This window comes from Somniosus microcephalus, chromosome 10, assembly GCF_052327205.1.
Source record: "Somniosus microcephalus isolate GS21.2 chromosome 10, FLI_Smic_1.0, whole genome shotgun sequence".
NCBI lineage: Eukaryota > Metazoa > Chordata > Chondrichthyes > Squaliformes > Somniosidae > Somniosus > Somniosus microcephalus.
The window spans coordinates 120,780,789-120,807,550 of NC_140996.1; the positions used below are offsets into that span (position 1 = coordinate 120,780,789).

Consider the following 26,762-nt stretch of genomic DNA (forward strand, 5'->3'; position numbering starts at 1 on the left):
TGTTATTTTGGATTTCCAGCATCTGCAGTATTTTGCTGTTGTGCTAATATATATTGACAAGTTGGTTTATAAACCTCATTAGTGGCTTATTTAATCTCTAACAGGTCACAGTTCTTTATAAAAGCTAATATTACTGCATCTGAAAATGCTTTACAAAAAACCTTAAAAAAAAATCCTACCTGTTATCACCACATCTCTATGTTTGGGTACTCCTCTTGAGTTTCAGGCAGGTGATTTTTTAGTATTAGGTAAGCATGAAATTATTGTATACTAAACAAAAATTAAGACATTTTAATGCCCGGTTTTTCAAAGACTCAACGAAGCGTGTAAGCGCACTAATGATATTGATGTGGGGTCTGACGGTGGGCAATATTTGGGCTCAGGCCGCTGTGGGCTCGGTACACAGGCCTGTCCCTGGAGTGATAGCCACAGTCCTGCTCCGCAGCTCACTGTTTGCCCTATAGGCTGTTTACCATTCCCATCATTGCACCAACAGTTAGTTGCCTGTGCCGTCTTCAATGAATGAAGTAATACTATGTAAGATGCTCACCGACCTGCTGCACATGCTCATTATTTCCTGAGCGCTTCAGACCATAAGCTGCAAAGCCACAGAATAAGTTCGACAAAGCCGCCAAGGAGTTCCTGAAACAGTCCAACGTGGTGAGCTCCCAGTTATAATTTTTTTTAATGCAAGGATTTTCCCTCACAATTCAGGGAGGAAAAGCAGCGCGCCACGTGCGGACTCCAGCTGGGTCCTTGGCAATGCGAGCCATGAGTCAGGGTGTGCGCGAAGAGTGTGCTGGGTGCACGCAGCGCAGGAATGGAACACCTGCTACTGAAGGTTCCAATCCCTGTGCCGTGCCCCCGGTGAGCGTTCCAATCCCCGTAGCCCATGCTGAGTGGTGCTGCCGCACAGTGACCAATCTAAATACTACCCAGCATCATTCTCTGTCCAGAATCATTGCATCATATCGCTTTGATGGACTACCAAGTCTGTCCGCTGCTGGATGCTGGAACCAATGAGAAATGTGTTACTGCAAGTTTAGAAAAAAACAGGAGATTTTGGTTTTGAATTGCGAGTTAGGCTAAATTTTCATTAAAAATCATGTGTCTCTGGACTAATTCGCAAAAGCTAGCATTACTGGTTTTGTTTTGTCCGTTTGAGATTTTGGAAAGTCTGTCACTTTAGTTGTGAGAGCAGTTAAGGGGATTTACTGGGCTTGATTGCTCTTTGAACGGCAGTTGCTTCATTGTGGAAAAACACTGTTCCTGTTCCGACAACTACATCCTACGGCCTCTGAGAATAAGGCTGATGATTTGTGTGAATTTTTGTGTCTATTTTCAGTACAGACTGTTACTTTCGAGGAACTGGATTGCGACTTCACAGGCTTACTTACAGCTGGCATTGCCAGGGCCAGCTGAAGGGGTACCTGTGAATCCTGTCGTTAGAAGAGTACCATGACTAATGATGCTGGATAAATTTTTAAACTGTTTAGTTATCTTATTGATCTTGTGATGGGCCTTCAATAACCACAAAACTAGAAGTTATAGACTTAAACAAGTTGGCTTTTAATCACTAAGATCAGAGCTAACATCTCAACACGCCGACTGGTTCACAGGAATGAGTCATACAGATCCTGGGATCTTTATGTAAGAGCAGTCAGGGGCGGAGCCAAGAGTCAAGACCTGGAACCTCCCAGGTTAGTCGGGAAAGAGGAAGTGAAACTATACACAGTGGGGGAGGGTAATATACATGAGTGCAAAACGAATACAGGATCAAGACAAACAGATTTCATTACATTCACCCCTTCTATAGATTTAGTCCATCGGGGTGATGTTTCTTAAAAGTTGGTATAAGTGAGTCTGTCAGGAGGTTTTGCAGTTTTCAGTGATCGGCGCAAAGCCGGTTGGGGTGCCTCTAGGGGAGTGGATTCTGGTTCCTCTGCTGTCCGGGCCTCCGCAGTGTCTTCCAGGTTATCTGCAGTGTCCTCCAGGTTAAAGTCGGGTATTGATACCTCTGGGCGTCCTGTCTCTTTGTAGTGTAGGTCTTCATCGGGTAGTCTCCCATCATTCTCTCCGCTCCCCGAGGGAGCGAGGTCTTTTATGGAAACAGTGTCCTCTCGCCCGTCAGTGTATTCGATATAGGCATACTGAGGGTTTGCATGGAGGAGCTGTACCTTTTCCACAAGGGGGTCCGTTTTATGGCCTCTCACGTGCTTCCGCAATAGTACTGTCCCCGGAGACGTCAGCCACGCGGGTAGAGATATGCCCGAGGTGGATTTCCGGGGGAAAACGAACATCTTTTCGTGAGGGGTAGCGTTAGTGGCAGTACATAACAGAGACCTTATGGAGTGGAGCACGTCTGGGAGGACTTCCTGCCAGTGGGAGGTCGGAAGGCCTTTTGACTTTAAGGCTAACGTGACAGCCTTCCAAACAGTAGCATTCTCCCTTTCCACTTGCCCATTACCCCGGGGGTTGTAGCTAGTGGTTCTGTTAGTGGCTATCCCCTTCGAGAGCAAGAACTGGCGCAGCTCGTCACTCATGAATGACGTCCCCCTATCGCTGTGTATGTAGTTCGGCATGCCAAACATGCAGAATAGATTACAGAGACACTTGATGACCGTGGCACTGGTCATGTCTGGGCAGGGAATGGCGAAGGGGAAGCGGGAATATTCATCAATGATATTGAGGAAGTATACGTTACGGTCGGCAGAGGGAAGGGGTCCCTTGAAGTCCAGACTTAGGCGCTCGAATGGCCGTGTGGCTTTGATAAGGTGTGCACGGTCAGGCCTGTAGAAACGAGGCTTGCATTCCGCACAGATGCGGCAGGCTCTGGTCATTGCCCTGACCTCCTCGATGGAGTGGGGCAGATTGCGGGACTTTATAAAATGGTATAGTCGGGTGACCCCTGGGTGACAGAGGTCGTTGTGGAGACCCTGTAATTTGTCCGTATGAATGCTGGCACACATTCCCCGCGATAGGGCGTCTGGGGGTTCATTAAGGGCTCCCGGCCTGTACATAATATCATAGTCGAACGTGGATAGTTCGATCCTCCACCTGAGTATTTTGCCATTCTTGATTTTCCCCCTTTGTTATTAAACATGAAAGCCACCGACCGCTGGTCGGTGAGCAGGGTGAAACGTTTGCCGGCTAGGTAGTGTCTCCAGTGCCGCACTGCCTCCACTATAGCCTGTGCCTCCTTCTCGACAGAAGAGTGCCTGATTTCAGGTCCCTGAAGGGTTCGGGAGAAGGCGGCCACCGGTCTCCCAGCCTGATTGAGGGTCGCAGCTAAGGCAAAGTCTGACGCATCGCTTTCAACTTGAAAGGGAATGCATTCGTCCACTGCACACACTGCAGCCCTTTCAATGTCCTGTTTAATACTGGTGAAAGCCTCCCGAGCTTCAGCTGATAGTGGGAAGGACATCGATTTAATGAGGGGTTGGGCCTTATCAGAGTAATTGGGCACCCATTGGGCATAATACGAAAAAAATCCCAGGCACCTTTTTAAAGCTTTGGGATTGTGTGGCAGGGGCAGTTCCTTTAGGGGGCGTAATCGGTCAGGGTCCGGTCCAATTACCCCATCTTCCACCACACAGCCGAGGATACAGAGACGGGTTGTGTTGAAGACACATTTGTCTTCGTTGTAGGTTAGATTCAGCTTTAGGGCAGTTTTTAAAAATCTCGCAAGATTTAGATCGTGGTCTTGCTGGTTGTGCCCGCAGATAGTGACATTGTCCAGATAGGGGTAGGTAGCTTGTAGTTTATTCTCGTCAACCATGCGGTCCATCTCGCGTTGGAAGACCGAGACCCCATTTGTTACCCCGAAGGGCACTCTGAGAAAATGGTAGAGGCGTCCGTTCGCCTCGAAGGCGGTGTATGGGCGGTCCTCCGTTCTAATGGGGAGCTGGTGATACACGGATTTGAGGTCGATAGTCGAGAAGACTCGGTATTGCGCAATCTGGTTGACCATTTCTGATATGCAGGGTAAAGGGTAGGCGTCCAGCTGGGTATAAATATTAACAGCCTGGCTGTAGTCAATTACCATCCGTTTCTTTTCGCTATTTTTAACTATGACTACTTGGGCATGCCACGGGCTGGTACTGCATTCAATAATGCCTTCCCGCAGGAGTCTGTCCACTTCCGCCTTGATAAAGTGTCTGTCTTCCAGACTGTACCATCTACTTTTGGTCGCTATGGGCCTACAGTTCGGAGCGAGATTAGCGAATAAAGAGGGCGGGCTGATTTTTAAGGTTGATAGGCCACAAACTGTGAGTGGCGGCTGGGACCCGCCATATGCTAGCGTGACACTTTCGTGGTGGCACTGGAAGTCCAGGCCCAAGATTACATTAACACAGAGTTCTGGCATCACGAGGAGTTTAAAATCCTTGTAGTCCGTGCCTTTTACAGTCAGTGTTACCACACAGTAGCCCAAAATGTCCGAAGTGTGGGGCTTAGCAGCCATAGCAATTCTGCTCCGTGTAGTGGTTACCGTTAATGAGTGCCGCCGTACCAGGCTAGGGTGGATAAAACTCTCGGTACTCCCACAGTCAATTAAACATTTCGTTAAATTCCCGTTTACCTGTATGTCCATCATGGATTTTGTCAACGGGTGTGGCCTGGATTGATCCACCGTGATCGAAGCCACTGTTGGGCCCTGGGCGGCCGTTGAGTCGGGAAAAGATGGCGGATCCCAAGATGGCGGCCTGCACGGCACGCACGAGGCGGTGATGGAGTTGGAAATCGGATTCCCCCTGCAGACTTTGCTAAAATGCCCCTTTTTCTTACATTTGAAGCATGTAGCGTCCTTCGCTGGGCATCGTCTGGGGTGCTTGGCCTGGCCGCAGAAGTAGCATTTTGGGCCTCGAGACATTGCCGCTGTAGTAGGACTCCTGGGTGAACTGTGTGGGGACTCTGGCGGCGTAGAGCTGGTCTGAGACCTGGATGGGGAAGATGGCTGATTCCAAGATGGTGGCCCCCTCAGCGCGCACGAGGCGGTGAGGGCCGCATGGCCGGAAGAATAAGAGTCAGAGTGTCTCTGGGCCACGTCCAGTGATCGCACAGTGGCCACTGCCTTTTTTAAGTCCAGGACCACCTCCTCCAGCAGTCTCTGCCGGATATAATTCGATTTGAGGCCCGTGATGAAGGAATCGCGAACAAATTCGTCAGAGTACGCGTTGGCCGTCACGGCCTTGCAGTTACAGTCCCGGACCAGGTCCTTTAGGCCCTGTAAGAAATCGTCCATTGATTCCTCTGGTCGCTGCCTGCGTGTAGCCAGCAGATGTCTGGCGTACACTTCGTTTACCGGCCTCTGGTATTGGGCCTTCAGGATAGTGATGGCCTCCGTGTAAGAGGTGGCGTCCCGGATGAACAAATAAATCCGATGACTTGCGCGAGTAGTCAGTAGACTCAGTTTATCTACCTCGCTAGCGGATGAGGCCCCCGCGAAGAGTTCGAAGCATTTGAGCCCGTGTCCAAATTGATTTGATGCTTCAGCAGAATGTGGATCCAAGTCCAGATGATCTGGTTTTAGGAGTCGATCCATCCTAGTATTCTTTAGTGATTAAAATTGATGGGCCTTCAATAACCACAAAACTAGAAGTTATAGACTTAAACAAGTTGGCTTTTAATCACTAAGATCAGAGCTAACATCTCAACACGCCGACTGGTTCACAGGAATGAGTCATACAGATCCTGGGATCTTTATGCAAGAGAAGTCAGGGGCGGAGCCAAGAGCCAAGACCTGGAACCTCCCAGGTTAGTTGGGAAAGAGGAAGTGAAACTATACACAGTGGGGGAGGGTAATATACATGAGTGCAAAACGAATACAGGATCAAGACAAACAGATTTCATTACATCTTGTTAAGTTGTAAATTGCAGATCAGATGTTATGGGCCATGGGTGTGAAAAAGTAACCCGCACAGTACACTTATAGGCCACCTTTCTCATACCTGTGGCCCTCAGGACTCAAAAGGGAGGGAAAGAAAACAAATAGTGGACTTGTATTAATCTTAGTCTCATGTACTACATAATAATTAATTGTTCTAAGTAACTGAGGCACATTATTAAGAAAACTATAGGTTAAAACATTCCTCTGATTTCTCTAATGTGAATTAATTCAATGTTTTGTCATTCTTACAGTGAAGATGAGAATACTTTTAAAATTTTGATTGCAACTGACATTCATCTTGGCTATTTGGAAAAGGATGCCATAAGGGGAAATGACACCCTTGTTACTTTTGATGAGATTTTAAGATGCGCGCAAGATAATGCGGTGAGTCACCAGTAACATTGATAATGTTGCAGAATAGTACCAGGTATCATTTTATGGGACAAATGTAATTGCATTTATAACTCTGATTCAGAAATAAGTATATGGTATAGTACACATGACTAATTTCCCTGTAACAGTTTGAAATTAAACTGAATACTGCAATTTTAGCCATATCTTACAATTCAGTCTGAATTCCTATACAATCACAGGAGCCTGCAGTTTGTCTGAAATGGAACTATTTTAACTATAGTTAATACTATAATTAGCTTTTAAAAAGGAGCTGGATGAATATTTAGTTAAGAGAATTAAACAACAACAACTTGCATTTATGTAGCATGTTGAGGAAAAACATCCCAAGGTGTTTCATAAAGGTATGAGGGAATGAATGCTGAACCACGGAAGGAGAGATTAGGCAGGCTGTAAGAGGCTATAGAAATAGTTAGCACTGAAGTATTGGATGGATTTAAAAACAAGAATGGGAATCTTAAATGTGAGGCACTAGGTGACCAGGAGCCAGTGTAGGTCAGCGAGGCTGAGGTGATGGGCAGGAATGACTAGGTTTGAGATAGCAGCAGAGTTTTGGACGAGTTGAAGTTTATGGAAGGCCAGGCCAGCAAAGAGTAATCGAGTCTGGAGGTGGCAAAGGCATGTATGATGATTTTAGTGGTGGATGGGCTGAGTTGGAGGTGGCAGTTTTACAGAGGATTAAAGATGCTCCATAAATGCACATTTACATTGGCAGTTTCTATTATAAGTTTGGATGTGGGAATTTATAATGGAAAATGTTGACAGGAAGTGCATGCAGATTTAAGATTGGGTGTGTAACATATCCGTGACCTGTATGTCACAGAATTGAATGTAAATCACATTTTATTTGACACATTTCTTTAAAATTTTGCCATAAATTTTACATTGCAAGTTGGTCTTTGTCCAAGAATATGGTCACCCCTCCTGATTATCTCCTTATGGCTTGCTGTCTGTTTTCCTCACCTCTTTGCAAAGCACCTTGAGACCTTTTTCTGTGTTAAAGATGCTATATAAATGTAAGTTGTTATTGTTAAAGACTGGTGACCTTGATCACTAGTCCATAAATGATATATTGCCTTTGTTAAAATAAACTCTTTTTTCATATGTTTTGCGACATCTAAGGTAGCTCACACTTGTGAATTTGTTTATAAATTGTATGATTGGGCTATTGACATGATCCTCTGTTGGCCCCACTGCTCCTGAATGTACTGTACCCATGTGAATCCTATGATGCTGGTTTAGGTTAACTATGAAGCAATACAAGTAACCTTTTTATGACCTTCATGCTCAATTGCTTAGGTGTAACAAACTTGGAAAAAAGGTCACAATTGGATTATTTTAACAAAAAGCTATTTTATTATCTTCTTTTGTTCACCACCTGAGAGAGTAGTTGCCTTGGCATTACCTATGCTGCTCTGAAATTGGCTGCTCAAAGCAGTGTAGGTAACTTTGTCTGAAGATCCCTTTCTCTGTGGGAAGCCATGGAGCTCTGCTCAGTTGCTGAAATGAGAACGCTCATGGTCATAGCACTCTCTTGGGAGCATCTGCACAAACTGATGTCCTGCTCCAACCCATTGTGCCACTATGACATTTAATTAACCTAAAGTTTAGTTGAGGTTATACTTATTCGTAGCTAAAGTGAAAATTACGTTTGAATTTTTTTACCTGCATCAGCCAAAATTCAGAAAACAATTTATTTTGCTCCACCTCTGTCCACCTCCTAGGTTGATTTTATACTGCTAGGTGGCGATCTGTTTCATGACAACAAACCCTCCCGTAAGACATTGCATACCTGCATGGAGTTATTGAGAAAATACTGTATGGGCGATAATCCAATACAGTTTGAAATCTTAAGTGACCAGTCGGTTAATTTTGGTTTTAGCAAGTAAGTACTTTTTTTTTATACATTTAAGGTTATTATTTATTTGCTTCATTTTTCCTAATATTTAAGATAATTAAAGTAAAACTCTTGCCAAATAAGTGATTACAGGGAATCTTATAGCACTCAAAGACTTGGAAATTGCCAAATGGGTGATTACAGAGAATCTCAGCACTCAAAGACTTGGAAATCTAAGTGCTCTTGCCATTTATTAAGTTTTTTGAATTTTGCATTGTTATTTTGTTACATAATAAATTTAAGCACAAACTGTAGTGGATTGATTGGGTAGCATTAAATTCAATATATGTTCTCGGAACAATGAGAACCACATGGGAAGGTTTTCTCTTCACCTTTTGTAGGTGAATCCTAAATGAATTCTCATACACGTAGAAAAATCATACACGTGCAAACAACTAAATAAATGTTGGTTAAAATACACAAATGTATGGCATGAACCAGATACGGTATACAAAAATGGTTCTTGCTCATAATAGCAGGACACTTCCTTTCTGCACACTCTTAGTTTATGTCTATCAGAGTTGAGTATACTGAGCTTAGGCTCTGGATGCTTCAACTATAGTGTTGAAACTTTGCCTTTGTGAATATTTGCTGTTACATTTTGATATGCCTCATTCTACCTACTCTGGTTTTGCTCTATTTCGCTTCATATTTGCCAGTAATTTGTGCTTTGCATGCCAAACAAAAAACTCATTCACATTTTTACAAAGGGTGCATGAAATTTCCTTCAATGTGAAATAAAAGAACAGCTTCTGAATCTTATATACCCAGCTCAAACAAAATAAAATAAGGAAGTTGATTACGTCAGCGTATAGTCTGCTTCTCATTTTTCTGCAAGTGAATGGCTAAGATTTTAAACTTTTTTCCAGGATTTGAATTCTGTTTTTCTGCTAGGGTCTCGCCACCTGCCATCTCCAAAGCAGGTTTTGCCTCTTTTAACTGCCAATTAGGATGACTGTATCATCAATCGAAAGCAATTTAACATGTGCCCCTTTTTTTAAAGGGGCACAAACAAACTCCAAATTATAAATAAAACAAAGGAAAGCTTATCAAATCATATTATTCCCCATGTCCACAATGCATTCCAGTCCCTCTAGTGCCTGCCAAGGCAGGTTTTGACCTGTCCTCCGGCCTTTGTTGCTGTTATGGATAGCATGTGACAGCAGCTCAGGAATGATTCTCCTGATTATTATTTTTCTACTCCAATGCCTACCCACAGAAGTGCAAATGAGGTCAACATCTCAGCTGCATAGGGGCTGGCATTTGCTTTTCCCCTCTGCTGCTGCACTGTGTTGATGCTGCAGTGCCTTGTGGCACCATTAACGAGGCACTTCTTAACCATGTTATTTGCTAAATATGAGTTAAACAAATTGCATTTATTTATTAAATGTGGTAATACATGATGGTATACTAAAGTATGTTATAGGGAGCAGTGAATTCTAAATTTGATGTACTATGATCATATTGTACTATGTTTTAATGTAGACAATTTGAAATTCACTTTGTGAAGAGCCCAGGTTCAATTCCCCATCTGTGCTGAATTAGCTAATCTTTGCTGCAGTGTTGGTCTGAGCATGACCATTGACCTCTGTGTCCTGGGTTAGGTTACGGGATTCTTGTTGGAAGTGCATTTGTGTGGAAAATTGAGAGGAAAATTAGCGACAAAGAAGGTGTTACATGCTTAGAGGCGCAGGGCAAGGCTAGAATACTCGATGAGTACTTTTGTATTGGGGAAGTGAAGATGAAAATAAGAATTGGCAAAGAGAGAATATGAGAGTAGAATGCCGGTTAACATAAAAGGGAACCAAAAAATCTTCTACCGGCATGTAAATAGTAAGCGGGTAGTAAGAGGCGGGGCGGGCCTATTAGGGACAAAGAAGGTGATATCTGCTTAGAGGCGCAGGGCAAGGCTAGAATACCCAGAGTACTTTGTATCGGTGTTTACTAAGGAGGTGGATGCTGACAAAATATCGGTAGAAGTGGAAAAGGGCGAAGCAATGGAAGGTTAAAATTGATAGACAGGATGTACTAGAAAAGCTGGGTATGCTTAAGAGTGGATAAGTCGCCTGGTCCAGATGGCTTGCATCCCAGGTTGCTAAGGGAATTGGGGGAGGAGATAGCAGAAGCGCTTGCCATAATTTTCCAATCTTCCTTAGATGCGGGGGAGGTGCCTGAGGATTAGAAAGTGGCAAATGTGACACCATTGTTCAAGAAAGGGTGTAAGGACAATCCTAGTAACTGCAGGCCGGTCAGTTTAACATCAGTGGTGGGTAAAGTTTTAGAAACAATCAAGGAAAAAATTAATGGGCACTTGAAAAGGTTTAAGCTAATTAAGGAGAGCCAACACGGATTTGTAAAAGGTAGATGATGTTTGACTAGTCTAATTAAATTTTTTGATGAAGTAGCAGGGAGGAGCAATGAAGGGAATGCAATGGATGTTGTCTACATGGATTTTAGGAAGGCATTTGACAAAGTACCACATAGAAGGCTGGCACAGTTTTAAAGAGTGTGCAGGGACAGAGGGACCCGGGAGTTAATGTGCATAGGTCCCTGAAGGTGGCAGGACATATTGAGAGCGTGGTTAGCAAAGCATATGGGATCTTGGGCTTCATAAATAGAGGTATAGAGTACAAAAGTAGAGAAGTTATGCTGAATCTTTATAAAGCACTGGTTAGGCCACAACTGGAGTATTGCATCCAGTTCTGGTCACCACACTTTAGGAAGGATGTGAAGGCCTTTGAGAGGGTGCAGAGGAGATTTACCAGAATGGTTCCTGGGATGGGGGATCTTAGCTACAAGGACAGTTTGGAGAAGCTGGATTTGTTTTCATTAGAGCAAAGGAGGTTGAGGGGTGATTTGATAGAGGTGTACAAGATTATAACAACAGAAAATGCTGGAAAAACAGACCAGGCAGCATCCGTGGAGAGAAAAAAGAGTCAACGTTTTGGGTCAAACCCTTTGTCAAGACTTTGCTATCGTGCTAGTGTACAAGATTATGACTGGTTTGGATAGGCAAGACGGGGAATGGCTGTTCCCACTAGTTGACGGTACAAGGACTAGGGGACACAGATTTAAGGTTTTGGGCAAGAGATTCAGGGGGGGATGTGAGGCAAAACTTTTTTACGCAGCAAGTGGTGAGGACCTGGAACTCGCTGCCGATGGAAGCGGACACACACAATGTTTTCAAGGGGAGACTGGATAGGCACTTGAGGGAAATAAACTTGCAGGGGAATGGGACTGACTGGATTGCTCTGCAGAGAGCTGGCTTGGACTAGATGGGTCGAATGGCCTCCTGTGCCATTATAATAATAATTCAACTTTATTGTCATTGTACACTGCACAAGTACATGAACAACGAAATGTGATCTTGCAAGCTCCCATGAGTCCAGTACAAATAACATTAACATTAAACGTAAATAGCACCGTCCTGGGAGAAGCAAAGCCGCTGCGTCTGTGCGCGCCGCCATTCAATTTCCACCATTCCTCCTGTCCGACATTCTTCAGCCCAACGCCCGGGCCTGCTCACCAGCCGCCCCTCCCGGGGCTCCTTCCGTGACCTTCTCACCAACCGCCCCTCCTCGGGGCTCCTTCTGCACCTGGTCTTCCCTGATGGTCACCCCTCCAGGTACTAACCAGGCCTGGCTCTGCTTAGCTTCCAAGCCTTGCCAGTGACCCTGTCCCTAGTCCCAGGATGAGGGCTATGACTATGACTCTATGATAGAATTGCGTTCAACTGTGATGTCCTTGTGGTCGAATACACTGCAGCTGGTCACTGTCAAGACTCATCCTGAATAATGGTCATCTGAGTGAAATACTGGAGGAAGCCTGACACTATTGGAATCATACCTGGTCAAGGAGTAAGTGTCTTGAGTAAGGGAGGCGAATATTTGGCAGGTAATAGACTTTTTAACAAAAAAATGAAACTTTGTATTTCTCATTATTGGCTATCTTACAATTTTTTTCAGATTTCCCTGGGTAAACTATCAAGATGGAAATTTAAATATATCTATTCCTGTTTTCAGTGTTCATGGTAACCATGATGACCCTACAGGGGTAAGATTTTTGTTTTTAATTACTTTAAACATTGAAGTTGTAATCACAGAAACCCCACAGTGCAGATAGAGGCCATTTCGGCCCATCGAGCCTACGCCAACACATATCCCACCCTATCCCCGTAACCCCACGTATTTAATCCCCCTAACACTAAGGGTCAATTTATCATAGCCAATCAACCTAACTCGCACATCTTTGGACTGTGGGAGGAAACCGGAGCACCCGGAGGAAACCCACGCAAACACGGGGAGAATGTGCAAACTCCACACAGACAGTCACCCGAGGCCGGATTCGAACCCGGGTCCCTGGCGCTGTGAGGCAACAGTGCTAACCACTATGCCACCGTGCTGTTTGATCATATACTGGTCAATGTACTTGCCTATTGTATTAAATTTGGTACGTGGGATATGCCTTTCATTAAAAACTAGTACTTGCAGAACCTGTTGTTTCTGTAGGTGGGCTAAATGTTCTATATATTGGGACATCCAGTGAAAAGGGAGAAGAACTAATCCTCTTCAGCTGTGAACTGCAATTAGGAGACATTCCAGCTTCTCAGATTGCACGCAAGGCAACACCGAACATTTGCTCAGCAAATGCTGTAGAATTGGTTATTGGATTGAGGAAAAGCAGTGTCCCAGCCAGGGGCTCTAACCAGGAGTTGGGGTGGGGGGTGGGAAAGGAGGTATATAAGGAAAAGATGGCCTCCCCACACCCTAAAGAATTGGGGGCACTAGACATGAGAGGCAGTAGCAGCAAGCTGGTAACACAAGTCAGCCACCACTATCTCAAGCAACAAAACTGAGTAAACCACGGCCTTTATTTTTGTACCTTGCATTAACGTGCACCACTCTTCTAGGCTGTGTTAGTGTTTCAGGCGCTACTTCCTCATTTTCACTGCCTCCCTCCTTTACTTGTATTCTTTCATGATTCATCCTCTCTGGATAGCAAAATTATGGAGCATGCAGCACAGTGATGATCCTGGAGACCCCAAGTGGGCTATTCTGTAATGTGCTCCATGAAGTATCCAGACAAATAAAGCACTCTTTCAAGATGCCAATGGAATGTTCAATAATGAAACTGGTGGTTGCATACAACTTGTGTGGGTGCTCAAATTCTGTCATTGGTCCAGGCTAGCGACAGTAGCCTTGGTCTGAAAGGAGCTTTCTTTCCATTCTACCTTCTCCAGGATCAAAGCTGGCACATGATTGGAGTAGAATAAATGTATTGCTGAAGCTGTAAGGAAGTAGCTGTAGACCAGCATGTTTATGTTCTGGTGGTCAAAGACCAGCTAGACATTGAGGGTAGTGGTGCTTTCTGTTCAAATGGGTCACAATGCTATGGGCAGTGGTAGAATGTCTACACAGGTGCAATCAGTCACCCTTTGCACTCGTAGAAAGCCAGCAGTGCGATAGTTGCTGCTGCTTCTCTGTGATGAATGTTATGAAGATGTTGACTCCTGTAATTTTGGGGTGTATTAAAGATTATTTAGTTCTCTTATCTTGAATCAGTCTCATGACTGAGCCCCAACTTCCCTTACCTTCCAGTCTCTACTCTTGCCTTGAGATCTAGGTAAGCTTTTGATAATTTGCTGAGATAACTGAACAGCAAACACTGCTTGGTAATTGCTTTTAGATACTGTGCTATATAATGCCCTTTTAAGATATAAGTTCAGTCTTCGCAAATGATAAAGCAACATACCAGACCCTGCTTTTAATTTAAAATAGCAAGCAAATTATTATACAATGAGCAAGCAAATAATCTAATAGATATCTCACTATATGTAGCCTTTTATCTATCTTCAAGTTGATAAAACATTGCAACTCTTAAGAACTAAACTGTTACTGACTTTTAAATGCATTGTTAGTTCTTTGAAGAATTTAAAATGTGATGCCTTTCAAACTGTCTCCTGGTTCTGTCTTTGGGGGAGGATTCATGCAGTGTTCCTGCCCCCCATACCTTGCCGCGCACCGTTTCAGTGGGTCCCTAGCGGTGACCTGATCCCTCCCCAACACGAGTTTTGACTCTGACGTCATTCCCACTGGCTTCAGGCGGAGTCTGTGTCGGGAAATTATAGTGAGACCCTCACTCTGAGGGCCAGGTGGTTCGTTGCCTGCTTCAGCCCCCGATTTATTTTTTATTTAGGCTTCAAGTACAAACTGAACCAATAACAGGATCTTTTAAGTTTTACTGATATTCCTGTTAACCCTGTAACTGACAAAACTTGCATCATTGGCTGGAATTTTATGCGGTGTCAGCGGGCGGGATTGGTGGCAGGTTGGGTGGGAAAGTTTTTTTTTCCACAGCGGGGCGGGACCCTGCTGTGAACTCGCCACCACACACCTTTCCCAATGACGGGTCTGCCAGCGCCGAGCAGACCCGACATGCAGCGGTGGGGGACCCAATTAAGCTCATTATGACCTTGTTTAGACATCATTAAGAATACATTTTAGCTTACCTTTTGACTTTACATGCTCACTCACTCCCAATTTTACTGCTGCACTTCCCTCCATTTCTGCTGATTACAGGCCTGGGTCAAAAAAAAAATTAGACTTGATGTATTTTGAATGAATGCTCAAAAATTAAGCTGTTTTTTAGGAGGTTGTCCTGGATATCTCCTTTAAATGTATTCTTAAATTCTATTTTTTTTAAGCCAGTATCAAATAATTATACAGTATGTACAGTAAATCTAATAGAGGGAAGTGCTGATTGGCGGGTAGCTGTTGAGTGTTTCTTAAGTTTTAAGTTTATTTCTGCTAAATTACCTCCATAGTCTGGTAAATCACAGAAACCCCACAGTGCAGATAGAGGCCATTTCGGCCCATCGAGCCTGCACCGACACATATCCCACCCTATCCCCGTAACCCCACGTATGTAATCCCCCTAACACTAAGGGTCAATTTATCATAGCCAATCAACCTAACCCCGCACATCTTTGGACTGTGGGAGGAAACCGGAGCACCCGGAGAAAACCCACGCAAACACGGGGAGAATGTGCAAACTCCACACAGACAGTCACCCGAGGCCGGATTCGAACCCGGGTCCCTGGCGCTGTGAGGCAACAGTGCTAACCACTATGCCACCGTGCTGCCCTCCATGGCATGGCAGGGCTGCTCAGTCCCGTGATTTGCACATCCTGTTCCATGTGGGAAATTCTGGGCACTTCTTGTGGCTTGGACGCCCACGTGTGCAGGAAGTGTTGCCAATTGCAGCAACTCGAGCTCCGGGTTTTGGAGCTTGAACGGCAGCTCGAGTCACTACAGTGCATCCGCGAGGCTGAGAAATACTTGGAAAGCACGTTTCTAGAAGTGGTCACCCCGCAGCCTCAAAATGTGCAGGAAGAGAGGGAATGGGTGACCACCAGGCAGGTAGGTCAGGAATCCCCAGTGTGCATCTCACTCACTAACCGGCTCACAGTTGTGGAAACTGGTGGGGGTGATGGCTCTTCTGGGGAGAGCAGCCAGAGCCAAGGCCACGGCACTATGGGTGGCTCAGCTGCACGGGGGGAGGAAGAAGAGTGGAAGAGCAATAGTGATAGGGATTCACCGGTTAGGGGAACAGATGGGCGTTTCTGTGAACGCAGACGTGACTCCAGGATGGTATGTTGCCTCTCTGGTGCCAGGGTCAAGGATGTCACTGAGCGGCTGCAGGACACTCTGAGGTGGGAGGGTGATCAGTCAGAAGTCGTTTTCCATATCGGTACCAATGACATAGGCAGAAAGAGGGATGAGGTCCTGCAGGCAGACTATAAGGAGCTAGGAAAGAGATTAAAAAGCAGGACCTCAAAGGTAGTAATCTCCGGATTACTCCCGGTGCCACGTGCTAGTCAGTACAGGAATAGGAAGATAGAACAGATGAATGCGTGGCTGGAGAGAAGGTGCAGGAGGGAGGGCTTTAGATTCCTGAGGCATTGGGACCATTTCTGGGGAAGGTGGGACCTGTACAATCCAGACGGGTTACACCTCAACAGAGCCGGGACCAATATTCTCGCGGGGAGGTTTGCTAGTGCTGTTGGGGAGGGTTTAAACTAGCTTGGCAAGGGGATGGGCCCCAGCATATAGGAGTAGAAAAGAGGAATAAGGTGCATAAAAGAATTGAGTGTGTTGGATAGTACTCGAGAAGAAAGTAGTACTAGAGGCGGAAGTAGTACCATATTAGAAAGGAGCAGACTAAGAAAGACTACGAAAAATTCAAAAATGGGTTTAGAATGAATGTATGTAAATGCACAAAGTGTGGTGAATAAGGTTGGTGAGCTACAAGCACAATCAGCCGTGTGGCAATATGATATTGTGGCAATAACGGGAACGTGGCTTGAAAACGGTGAGGACTGAGCACTTAATATTCAAGGGTACCAGGTGTTCAGAAAAGTTAGGGAAGGGAAAAAGGGAGGTGGGGTGGCAGTGCTGATTAAGGAAGACATTGTAGTGTTGGAAAGGGAGGATGTTCTTGAGGGGACAAGGACAGAATCCATTTGGTTAGAGTGGAGGAGCAAAAATGGTATGATCACACTATTGGGGGTATTCTATAGGCCTCCAAATAGTGAGAGGGAGGTAGAGGAGCAAATCTGCAGGGAACTTGCAGAGATATGCAAGAGTTATAGAGTGGTGATATTGGGGACTTTAATTACCCAAAGATCGATTGGGATAATGCTAGGGTAAAGGGAAAGGAGGGGGAGGAATTTCTGAAATGTGTTCAGGAGAATTTTCTTGACCAGTATGTTCTTGGCCCAGCTAGGAAGGCAGCATTGCTGGATCTGGTGCTGAGGAATGAGGTGGGCCAGGTCGACCAAGTGACTGTGGGAGAACACATGATACGATGATCACTCGTACCCAAAATATTTAGATTAGCAATGGAGAGGAGCAAGGAACAATCTAGAGTGGAACTTCTAAACTGGAATAGGGCTAACTTCAATGGGATGCAAAAGGATCTAGCCAGGATACAATGGAACCAAAGACTGACAGGAAAAACTGTAACGGAACAATGGCAGATCTTTAAGGGGGAGATGTTCCAAGTACAGGCTAGGTACATTCCAACAAGAGGGAAGGGTAAAGGAACCAAAGTAAGGGCTCCTTGGATGATGAGGGAGATAGAGAAGAGGGTGTATGATGAATGTCATGTGAATTCTTCAAGGGAGAATAGAGTGTAGAATGGTGGTTAACATAAAAGGGAACCCCAAAAATCTTCCACCGGCATGTAAACAGTAAGTGGGTAGTAAGAGGTGGGGCGGGCCTATTGGGGACAAAGAAGGTGATATCTGCTTAGAGGCGCAGGGCAAGGCTAGAATACCCAGAGTACTTTGTATTGGTGTTTACTAAGGAGGTGGATGCTGACAAAATATCGCTAGAAGTGGAAAAGGGCGAAGCAGTGGAAGGGGTGAAAATTGATAGACAGGATGTACTAGAAAAGCTGGGTATGCTTAAGAGTGGATAAGCCGTCTGGTCCAAATGGCTTGCATCCCAGGTTGCTAAGGGAATTGGGGGAGGAGATAGCGGAAAGGCTTGCCATAATTTTCCAATCTTCCCTAGATGTGGAGGAGGTGCCTGAGGATTGGAAAGTGGCAAATGTGACACCACTGTTCAAGAAAGGGTATAAGGACAATCCCAGTAACTACAGGCCGGTCAGTTTAACATCAGTGGTGGGTAAAGTTTTAGAAACAATAATCAAGGAAAAAATTAACGGGCACTTGGAGAGGTTTAAGCTAATTAAGGAGCGCCAACATGGATTTGTAAAAGGCAGATCATGTTTGACGAATCTAATTGAATTTTTTGATGAAGTAACAGGGAGGATTGATGAAAGGAATGCAATGGATGTTGCCTACATGGATTTTAGGAAAACGTTTGACAAATTACCAAATACTGTAGAAGGCTGGTTAACAAAATTGAGGCTCATGGAATAGGTGGGTCAGTGGCAGCTTGGATAAGAAATTGGCTTAAGGACAGAAAACAGTGAGTTGTGGTAAATGGTTGTTTTTCAGACTGGAGGATGGTAGACGGTGGTGTTCCCCAAGGGTAAGTGCTGGGGCCACTGCTTTTTGTGATCTATGTAAATTAGCTGAATATTGGAATACAGAGTAGAATTTCTAAATTTGCCGATGACACCAAACTTCGGGGTGTGGCAAACAGTGAGGATGATACCAATCGACTGCAACAGGACATAGAAAGGCTAGTAGAATGGGCAGAGATGTGGCAGATGGAGTTTAATACAGAGAAGAGTGAGGTGATGCATTTTGGAAGAAGGAACAGTATACACTTAATGGCACAGTTTTAAAGAGTGTGCATGGACAGAGGGACCTGGGAGTTAATCTACATAGGTTCCTGAAGGTGGCAGGACATATTGAGAGAGTGGTTAACAAAGCATATGGGATCTTGGGCTTCATAAATAGAGGTACAGTATTGAGTGCAAAAGTAGAGAAGTTATGCTGAACCTTTATAAAGCGCTGGTTAGGCCACAACTGGAGTATTGCGTCCAGTTCTGGTCACCACACTTTAGGAAGGATGTGAAGGCCTTTGAGAGGGTGCAGAGGAGATTTTCCAGAATGGTTCTGGGGATGGGAGATCTTAGCTACAAGGACAAGTTGGAGAAACTGGATTTGTTTTCATTAGAGCAAAGGAGGTTGAGAGGTGATTTGATAGAAGTGTACAAGATTATGACGAGTTTGGATAGGCTAGACTGGGAAAGGCTGTTCCCACTAGTTGATGGTACAAGGACTAGGAGACACAGATTTAAGGTTTTGGGCAAGAGATATAGGAGGGATGTGAGGAAAAACTTTTTTACACAGCGAGTGGTGAGGACCTGGAACTCGCTGCCGACGGAAGTTGTGGAAGTGGACACACTCAATGTTTTCAAGGGGAGACTGGATAGGCACTCGAGGGAAATAAACTTGCAGGGCTACGGGGATAGAGCGGGGGAATGGGACTGACTGGATTGCTCTACAGAGAGCTGGCACGGACTCGATGGGCCGAATGGCCTCCTGCGCCGTTATGACTCTGACTAAATGCCATTATTCCACACTTAAATTTCTGGGAAATTTAACCCTAACTAGCTTTATCTGGTAGATAAAAGAATCATAGAAATGCCTTTTGCATTTGTGCTGCTGCTAGGAATTTGATTCAGTGTATATATTGCACCTTAATTCTACTGAAACCTTTTCTCTATTTCAATTCTGTTTTAGGCAGATGCACTGTGTGCCTTGGATCTTTTGAGCTGTGCTGGATTGATAAACCATTTTGGTCGGTCAATGTCTGTTGAGAAGATTGACATTAGCCCTGTTCTGATCCAGAAAGGAGATACTAAGCTGGCGCTCTATGGGTTAGGTGAGACTCTTGAGTTTGAGGAAAACAAAAACTATTTTTTAAACTGTAGCTATACAAACACTTTGTTATAAATTGCAAGTTTGCTCTTGTCCAGTTAAGGAAGAAAGAACTTGCATTTATCAATTCAATTCAGTTAAATTTTATTTGTCATATATGCAGCAGACTTGTGTACTGCACAATGAAATGTTGATTTTTACGAGTCCTCCCAACATTGGAATAAATATGGCATAACAATGATAAAATACTAATAGAAATACAGTAATAATAAATAAAACAACAGTAATAAATAATTTATACGTTCATGAGCCTTATGGCCTGGGGGTAGAAGCTGTTTCAAAACCTGCTGGTAGGAGACTGTATGCGTCGGTATCTCTTAACGGACGGGAGCAGGGCGAAGAGGTTGTGGCTGGGGTGGCTCGCGTCTTTAATGATTCTCAGGGCCTTCCCCCGGCACCTCTCGGGGTAGATATCCTGGACAGCAGGTAGTTTAATTCCTATAGTATGTTGTGCAGCTTTCACCACCATCTGTAGAGCCTTGCGGTCTGTGGCGGTGCAGCTGCCATACCAGGTAGTGATGCAGCCGGACAGGATACTTTTGATGGTGCACCGGTAGAAGTTGGTGAGAATCTGGGGAGCCATTCCAAATTTCTTCAGTCTCCTGAGGAAGAACAGGCGTTGGCATGCCTTCTTCGTTACGACGTCGATGTGATGTGACCACGTTAAGTCTTCCGTAATGAATACACCCAGGAATTTGAAGCTGCTGACCCTCTCCACCTCAGCCCCTTCGATGTAGATTGGGGTGTGTCCCTCCCCCTGCCGCTTCCTGTAGTCCACGATCATCTCCTTTGTTTTGCTGATGTTGAGGGAGAGGTTGTTGTACTTGCATCATTCTGCTAGAGCTCTTACCTCCTCCCTGTAGCCTGTCTCGTCGCCATCTGTGATCAGGCCTACAACGGTAGTGTCATCAGCAAACTTGATGATGGAGTTGGAGTTGTGCATGGCCACGCAATCGTGAGTAAACAGGGAGTACAGAAGGGGGCTGAGCACACAACCCTGGGGCGCTCCCGTGTTCAGTATCAGTGTTGAGGAGGTGTTACTGCCTATTTTCACCACCTGGGGTCTGCCTGTCAGGAATTCCAGGATCCAGTTGCATAGGGAGGTGTTAAGTCCTAGCTCACTGAGCTTGTTGACAAGCTTGGAGGGGATAATGGTATTGAATGCTGAACTATAATCCATGAACAACATTCTCACATAGGTGTTCCTTTTATCCAGGTGTGATAAGGCAGTGTGCAGTACAGTGGCGATGGCATCATCCCTAGATCTTTTTGGGCGGTAAGCAAATTGGAATGGGTCCAGTGTGTCAGTTAGTAAGGAGTTGATGTGGGTTTTGACCAGCCTCTCAAAGCACTTCATGATGACAGAAGTGAGTGCTATGGGGCGGTAGTCATTTAAACAGGTTACTTTTTTTGGGGGACTGGAATAACCGATGTCATCTTGAAGCAGGTGGGGACTACAGACTGGTACAGTGAACGGTTGAATATATCCATAAACACGGCTGCCAGCTGGTCAGCGCATTCTCTAAGGACACGCCCAGGGATTCCATCTGGACCGGGTGCTTTGTGGGTGTTCACTCTCTTAAAAGTCTTGCTCATGTCAGCCATGGAGATTGAGAAGACCCGGTCGTCCTGAGCCGTGGGCGCCCTTGTAACAGGCCAGTTGTTGTTGGCCTCAAACCGGGCGTAAAAAGTGTTAAGCTCGTCCGGGAGAGAGGCATTGCTGGGCATGATACAGCTGGGTTTCCCTTTGTAGTCCGTAATAGATTGTAGTCCACTCCACATCCTTCGTGAATCTGAGCTATGATAGTGTGACCACTTTATCCGTGTATTTTGTTTTTGCATTTTTGATGGTTTTTCTTAGCTCGTACTTTGATTTCTTGTACTCATCTATGTCCCCAGAGTTGAATGCGATGGACCGTGCTTTTAGCATAGCACGGATATCGCCATTTACCCATGGTTTCTGGTTGGGAAATGTTCGTACAACAATCCTCGGAACAACGCCATCTATGCACTTGTTTATGAAACTAATGACTGAATCTGTATATGTGTTGATGTCGTTGTCCGAGGCATTCCGGAACATATCCCAGTCAGTGGAATCAAAACAGTCTTGTAACATAGCGTCTGATTGATCCGACCACCGTTGTAGAGATCTCATCACAGGCTTTTCCTGTTTCAGTTTCTGCCTATAGGTGGGTAGCAGCAGGATGGAGTCGTGATCTGATTTGCCGAAGGGAGGGCGGGGGAGGGCCTTGTATCCATCCCGGAATGGAGTGTAAACGTGATCTAGTGTGTTCTTGGCTCGTGTTGGGCAGGTGATATGCTGATGGTATTTAGGCAGTACTTTCTTCAGATTGGCTTTGTTGAAATCGCCAGCCACGATGAATGCAGCCTCTGGATGGGAAGTTTCAAGCCTGCTAATGGTCCCATACAGCTCATTTAGTGCCCTATTTGCGTCGGCCTGTGGTGGCATATACACCGCTGTAATGATCACGGATGAGAACTCTCTTGGGAGGTAGAAGGGTCGGCATTTGATCATCAGGTGTTCAAGATCGGGTGAACAAGAAGATGTAAGTAGTTCCACGTCGGAACACCAAGAATTGTTGATCATAAAGCATACTCCACCCCCTCTATTCTTCCCCGAGTCCTTTGTTCGGTCTAGCCGGTGAATGTTGAATCCCTCTGGTTGAATGGCCGAAGCTGGTATCGATGGATCAAGCCAAGTCTCAGTGAAAATCAAGACGTTGCAGTTCTTAATGTCTCGCTGGAAGGTGAGCCTCCCCCTGAGTTCGTCCAGCTTATTGTCCAGTGACTGCACATTCGCCAGGAGAATACTCGGAAGGGCGGGGGGGTGGTGTTCACGTCGCCTCAGCTTCACTAATGCACCTGCTCGTCTGCCCCGCTTGTGCTGTTGTCGCTTCCTGATCACAGGAATGAAGTCAGGTAAGCAGGTGGGGGGGTAGATGGTAGTAGCAGCAGAATCCCAGTTTGAAAAATCGGGGGTAGGTCCTATATCTCCGGACGATCTTATGTCCAGAAGTGATTGACGGTCATAGCGGATAAGCGAAGAAACAGTACTTACAAAATTGTTTAATAATAACAAAATAATAAATAAAGTGGAAAGTTGTGGACGAGCTCGTAAAACAGCGGCTACCCTCATGAGCCATACAGGTCGGTTAAACAGTAGAATATTTTTTTTTAAAAACAACTAAACTACTAATACTAAAACTAGAATGCTAAATACTAAACAGTAGAATACTAAAAAACTAACTACGATATATTAAAATACAACATTAAAATACTAGTTGGGGAGGAGCTTATAAAACAGCAGCCATACAGGTCGGCGCTGATGTCACAATTTATGTAGTTCCTTTTACGTTCTCTGAAGCCCCAAAATGCTTCACAGTGAGTTACTGTTGAAATGTTTTGAAATTTTTAAAACTTGTTATGTAGACAAACACAGCAGCCAATTTCCCACAAATAGCAAATGAGATAAGTGACCAGTAAATCTGTTGTGACAGTGTTTAGTAAGAGCTAAATAGTGACACCAGGAGAACTCCCCTGGCTCCTCTTCAAGTAGCGCCATTGGATCGTTTACATCCACCTGAGCAGGCAAACTGGGCTTTAGCTTAATATAACTTCTATTATTCTAAGTATTTTAAGTGTGTACAATATCATCCTGTTTTTGAAAGTATTTGAGGTTTGTTCATGGGTTCAGCCTGATTCAAACCCAAATCCCAGAGATCAGAGGGCAGAATGCCTATTCCACTGTTCTATGTACCTTCCACTCACATCACTCTTCATTTTTAGTATAGTTGCTAAAGCTACTTGCAGATACCTCTGGATCAGAGAGATTATTAGAATTTTGGTTTCTGCAGAAAATATTCTGTTACACTTCACTAATGTCAAGAAGTCTGTTTCCTGGCTACCTTTTTTTTCATTCATTAATATGGCTTTCTGTTCAGCTACATAATTGTCCTGACAATGTGGAGACCACAGACTTTGGTCAGTCAGCTGTCTAACTTGACAAAGATGCCCTTTTGAGTAAGTGGACCCAAATTGATTTGAACATTGTGGTATCCACATTACTTTCCTTCTTTATCTGAAATTGACAACGCCAATATCACTAACCTTGAACAATGGTCATAACTACCTGGTCCCTTATGTGCCAGGTAACACGGCATACCATACATCTACTTAAAAAATTGCTTGTTGTCCTTGACTGATCAATTTAGTTGACGTGAGTACAAGGCAGTGGCCAAACAGTTATTTTTCCAATATTCTCCCTTAAAGCAGCAACTCATGCTGCTGGGAGTTCACTTGAGTGGCCATTCTTCATGTGTAAATTGAGAATGTTTGTTTATGCCTGACCTATTCATCCATGGAAAGACCATCAAAGCTAAGCCTGTGATTAAGAGTGGGAATTCTTACGTTTTTATCCCTCTCGCTGGCCAAGCGACACAAAAGGCTTGGAGCGACAAGTGGCAAGTAACATTCTCATTGCAGGTTCCAGGTAATGACTATCACGAACAAAGGAAAGCCCAGTCACCCTCCCATGGCCTTCAACCATCGCTGAGTCCCCTACCATCAGTATGTTTCACAGTTGACCAGAATTTTAAATAGAGCAACTTTTTCAACAGCAGGGCAGAGGCTAGGTACAATGCGAGGAGTAGCTAACCTCATGACCCCTCAAAGCCTCTCCACCATCTAAAAGGCTCAAGTCAGTAGTATGATGGAACACTCCCCTGAATAGATGCAGCTGCAGCAACGCTTCTAAAGCTCGACACCCCCCCCCATCCAGAACAGAGCAGTTTACGTGATCGGCGCTCCTGCCATTGGGCTCGCTATCCATCACCAGCGCTCTGTGGATGTAGTATATACTATCTACAGGATGAACTACAGCAACTCTTCAAGGTTTTTTTAAAAACACCTTCCTCCTCATAACCTCTACCACCAAGAACAAAAGCAGCAATGTCGTGGGAACACCACCACCTCTAAAATCCCCCCCAAGTCACACCCCATATTCATATTGTTGCTGGGTCAATATTTTCATAGTCCTAACAACATTGTTGGAGCATCATCACTGCAATGATTGAAGTGGTCCAAGGAGAAAGGCCATCATCACCTTGGGGCATCTAAGAATGGCCCTCATCCTGAGAACAAATAAAATAATTGTTTGTAGCCCAGTAGGCGGGATTGCTTCTATTGGAGTTGGGGGGAGCAAGACGAGAAACTGTACTATTTTTTTTTTTAACAAGGGAATCAAACTTCTATTTTCTCCCTAAGCTGTGAATCACCTGTGGTCGAGAGGTGATCTCCTAGGTCTCGGCCAATGGCACTTTGTCCAGATTTCTAGGTGGGATGTGACTGTGACTCCAGATGACTTTCCCTCCTCACTGACTGACTATTGCAAGCCACTTCACTTTACCAGCACGACTGAGATTAAAAACGGAGGTAGTGTGAGGGATCAAAAACATTCTCTTCAATATGGTGGCTAATCTTTTCTGAAATATTCTCTGCATTACTGAAAATTTAATAACTGATAACTGGGACAACATCTTGGGATTGAAGAATGCTATTCCTAGTTTTTTTTCTCAAGTGGCAGTGCTCACTCACCAACTGTGGCTCATGTCATTTGAGTGTTGGTTGATGTGAGTGAATTGAATTATATACTTAAGGCAAGTTTGGAAAAACTAACTGAAAACTATAGAATGACATACTAGTCTTAGGTTTGAGTTATGAATTGAGTCTATAAGATCAAAATTTAGCAAAACCTGAGATTAAAAAAAAAGTTACAGGAAAAAAGCTATTACGAAATATTGGTGGCAGCCATGCTTCTGAGACTCATTTGTTTAACCAGATGTTTAGTACAATATTTTAGTTGAGAACAAGTAATGCAAGTTCAAGGCTTTGAGCATTGTCTTTTAAAAAAGAGACCCCACTTACCGAGCTTGAAACTCTGTTAGCACTTTGGTAAAATGCTGTGCGTGTTCTAATAATTGATAGGAGCCATTCCAGATGAGCGTCTCTACCGGATGTTTGTAAATAAACAAGTTACTATGCTTAGGCCAAAGGAAGAGGAAGACAGCTGGTTTAACATATTTGTCATCCATCAAAACAGGTAAGAAAACAACTAATTAATTAATGATCTGATGGAAAAGAAAATTGTCAAGCAGTTTTAACTGAAGTCTGTGGATGAAATCCCTCCCGTCAATGAATGTGCGTACGAGTACAAAATGAGAAATCCCATTTAGTATCCATTGAGTTTTTCAGTAAAATTATCGACAAAAGGAATTTCACCCCTTGGATTGTTTCAATATCTGTACTAATTTACGAAGTATTGCACAGTGGCCTGGAACTTGCAGTCCTGATGACGGTGAACTGACAGCGTTCGCTGTCATTTCTCCTTTGAAAGTGATCGCAACTTCAGGATTTATCACATGCGCAGCCTAATGCGGAATTCCTGAAGTTGCGGTCTGTCATTCACTGCTCCACAGGCTGCGCTCTCACTAGCGGTTCGAAAGCAGTGAAATAACAGTTTTAAGTTTTAGAGATAATATTGTGCTTTAAAATATCTTTATAATAATTGAATCGGATCTAGTTAAGCATTTATACAGTTTAGCATTTCTCAAACAGGAGCAAACACGGAGCTACCAATTACATTCCTGAGCAGTTTTTGGATGATTTCCTTGACCTCGTCATTTGGGGACATGAACATGAGTGTAAAATAGCTCCCACAAGAAATGAACAGCAGCTCTTCTACGTTTCACAGCCCGGAAGCTCTGTTGTCACTTCTCTTTCTCCAGGAGAAGCTGTCAAAAAGTATGTGCTTTTATTTTAAAAAATCTATCTTGCTATAGCTTTTCTAGCACAGATGAAGCGTTAGTGGAGAGGCATTTATTACTGTTTAGCAATACGTTTAAAAAAAATTGATTTGGGAAAGCTGCATTTATAGCCCATTCCTAATTGCCCTGAAAAGAAGTTGCAGTCCTTGTACTAATGAAGTAGGGAATTCCAGGATATTGACCCAGCAACATAGAAACATAGAAGATAGGAGCAGGAGTAGGCCATTCGGCCCCTCGAGCCTGCTCCGCCATTCAATGAGATCATGGCTGATCATCCAAATTCAGTACCCTGTCCCTGCCTTCTCC

The 26,762-nt window shown here is 44.4% G+C and overlaps 1 protein-coding gene across 1 annotated transcript in view; it reads left to right on the forward strand.

Annotated features, from left to right (window-relative positions):
* The window catches only part of mre11a (MRE11 homolog A, double strand break repair nuclease), a 94,931-nt gene that overhangs the window by 945 nt on the left and 67,224 nt on the right, over positions 1 to 26,762 (forward strand). The window contains exons 3-8 of the mRNA XM_085998770.1: positions 6,139 to 6,271; positions 8,023 to 8,183; positions 12,161 to 12,248; positions 19,417 to 19,558; positions 25,618 to 25,732; positions 26,248 to 26,433. Coding sequence (XP_085854896.1) covers positions 6,139 to 6,271; positions 8,023 to 8,183; positions 12,161 to 12,248; positions 19,417 to 19,558; positions 25,618 to 25,732; positions 26,248 to 26,433 — 825 coding nt within the window. The remainder of the gene's footprint in view (positions 1 to 6,138; positions 6,272 to 8,022; positions 8,184 to 12,160; positions 12,249 to 19,416; positions 19,559 to 25,617; positions 25,733 to 26,247; positions 26,434 to 26,762) is intronic.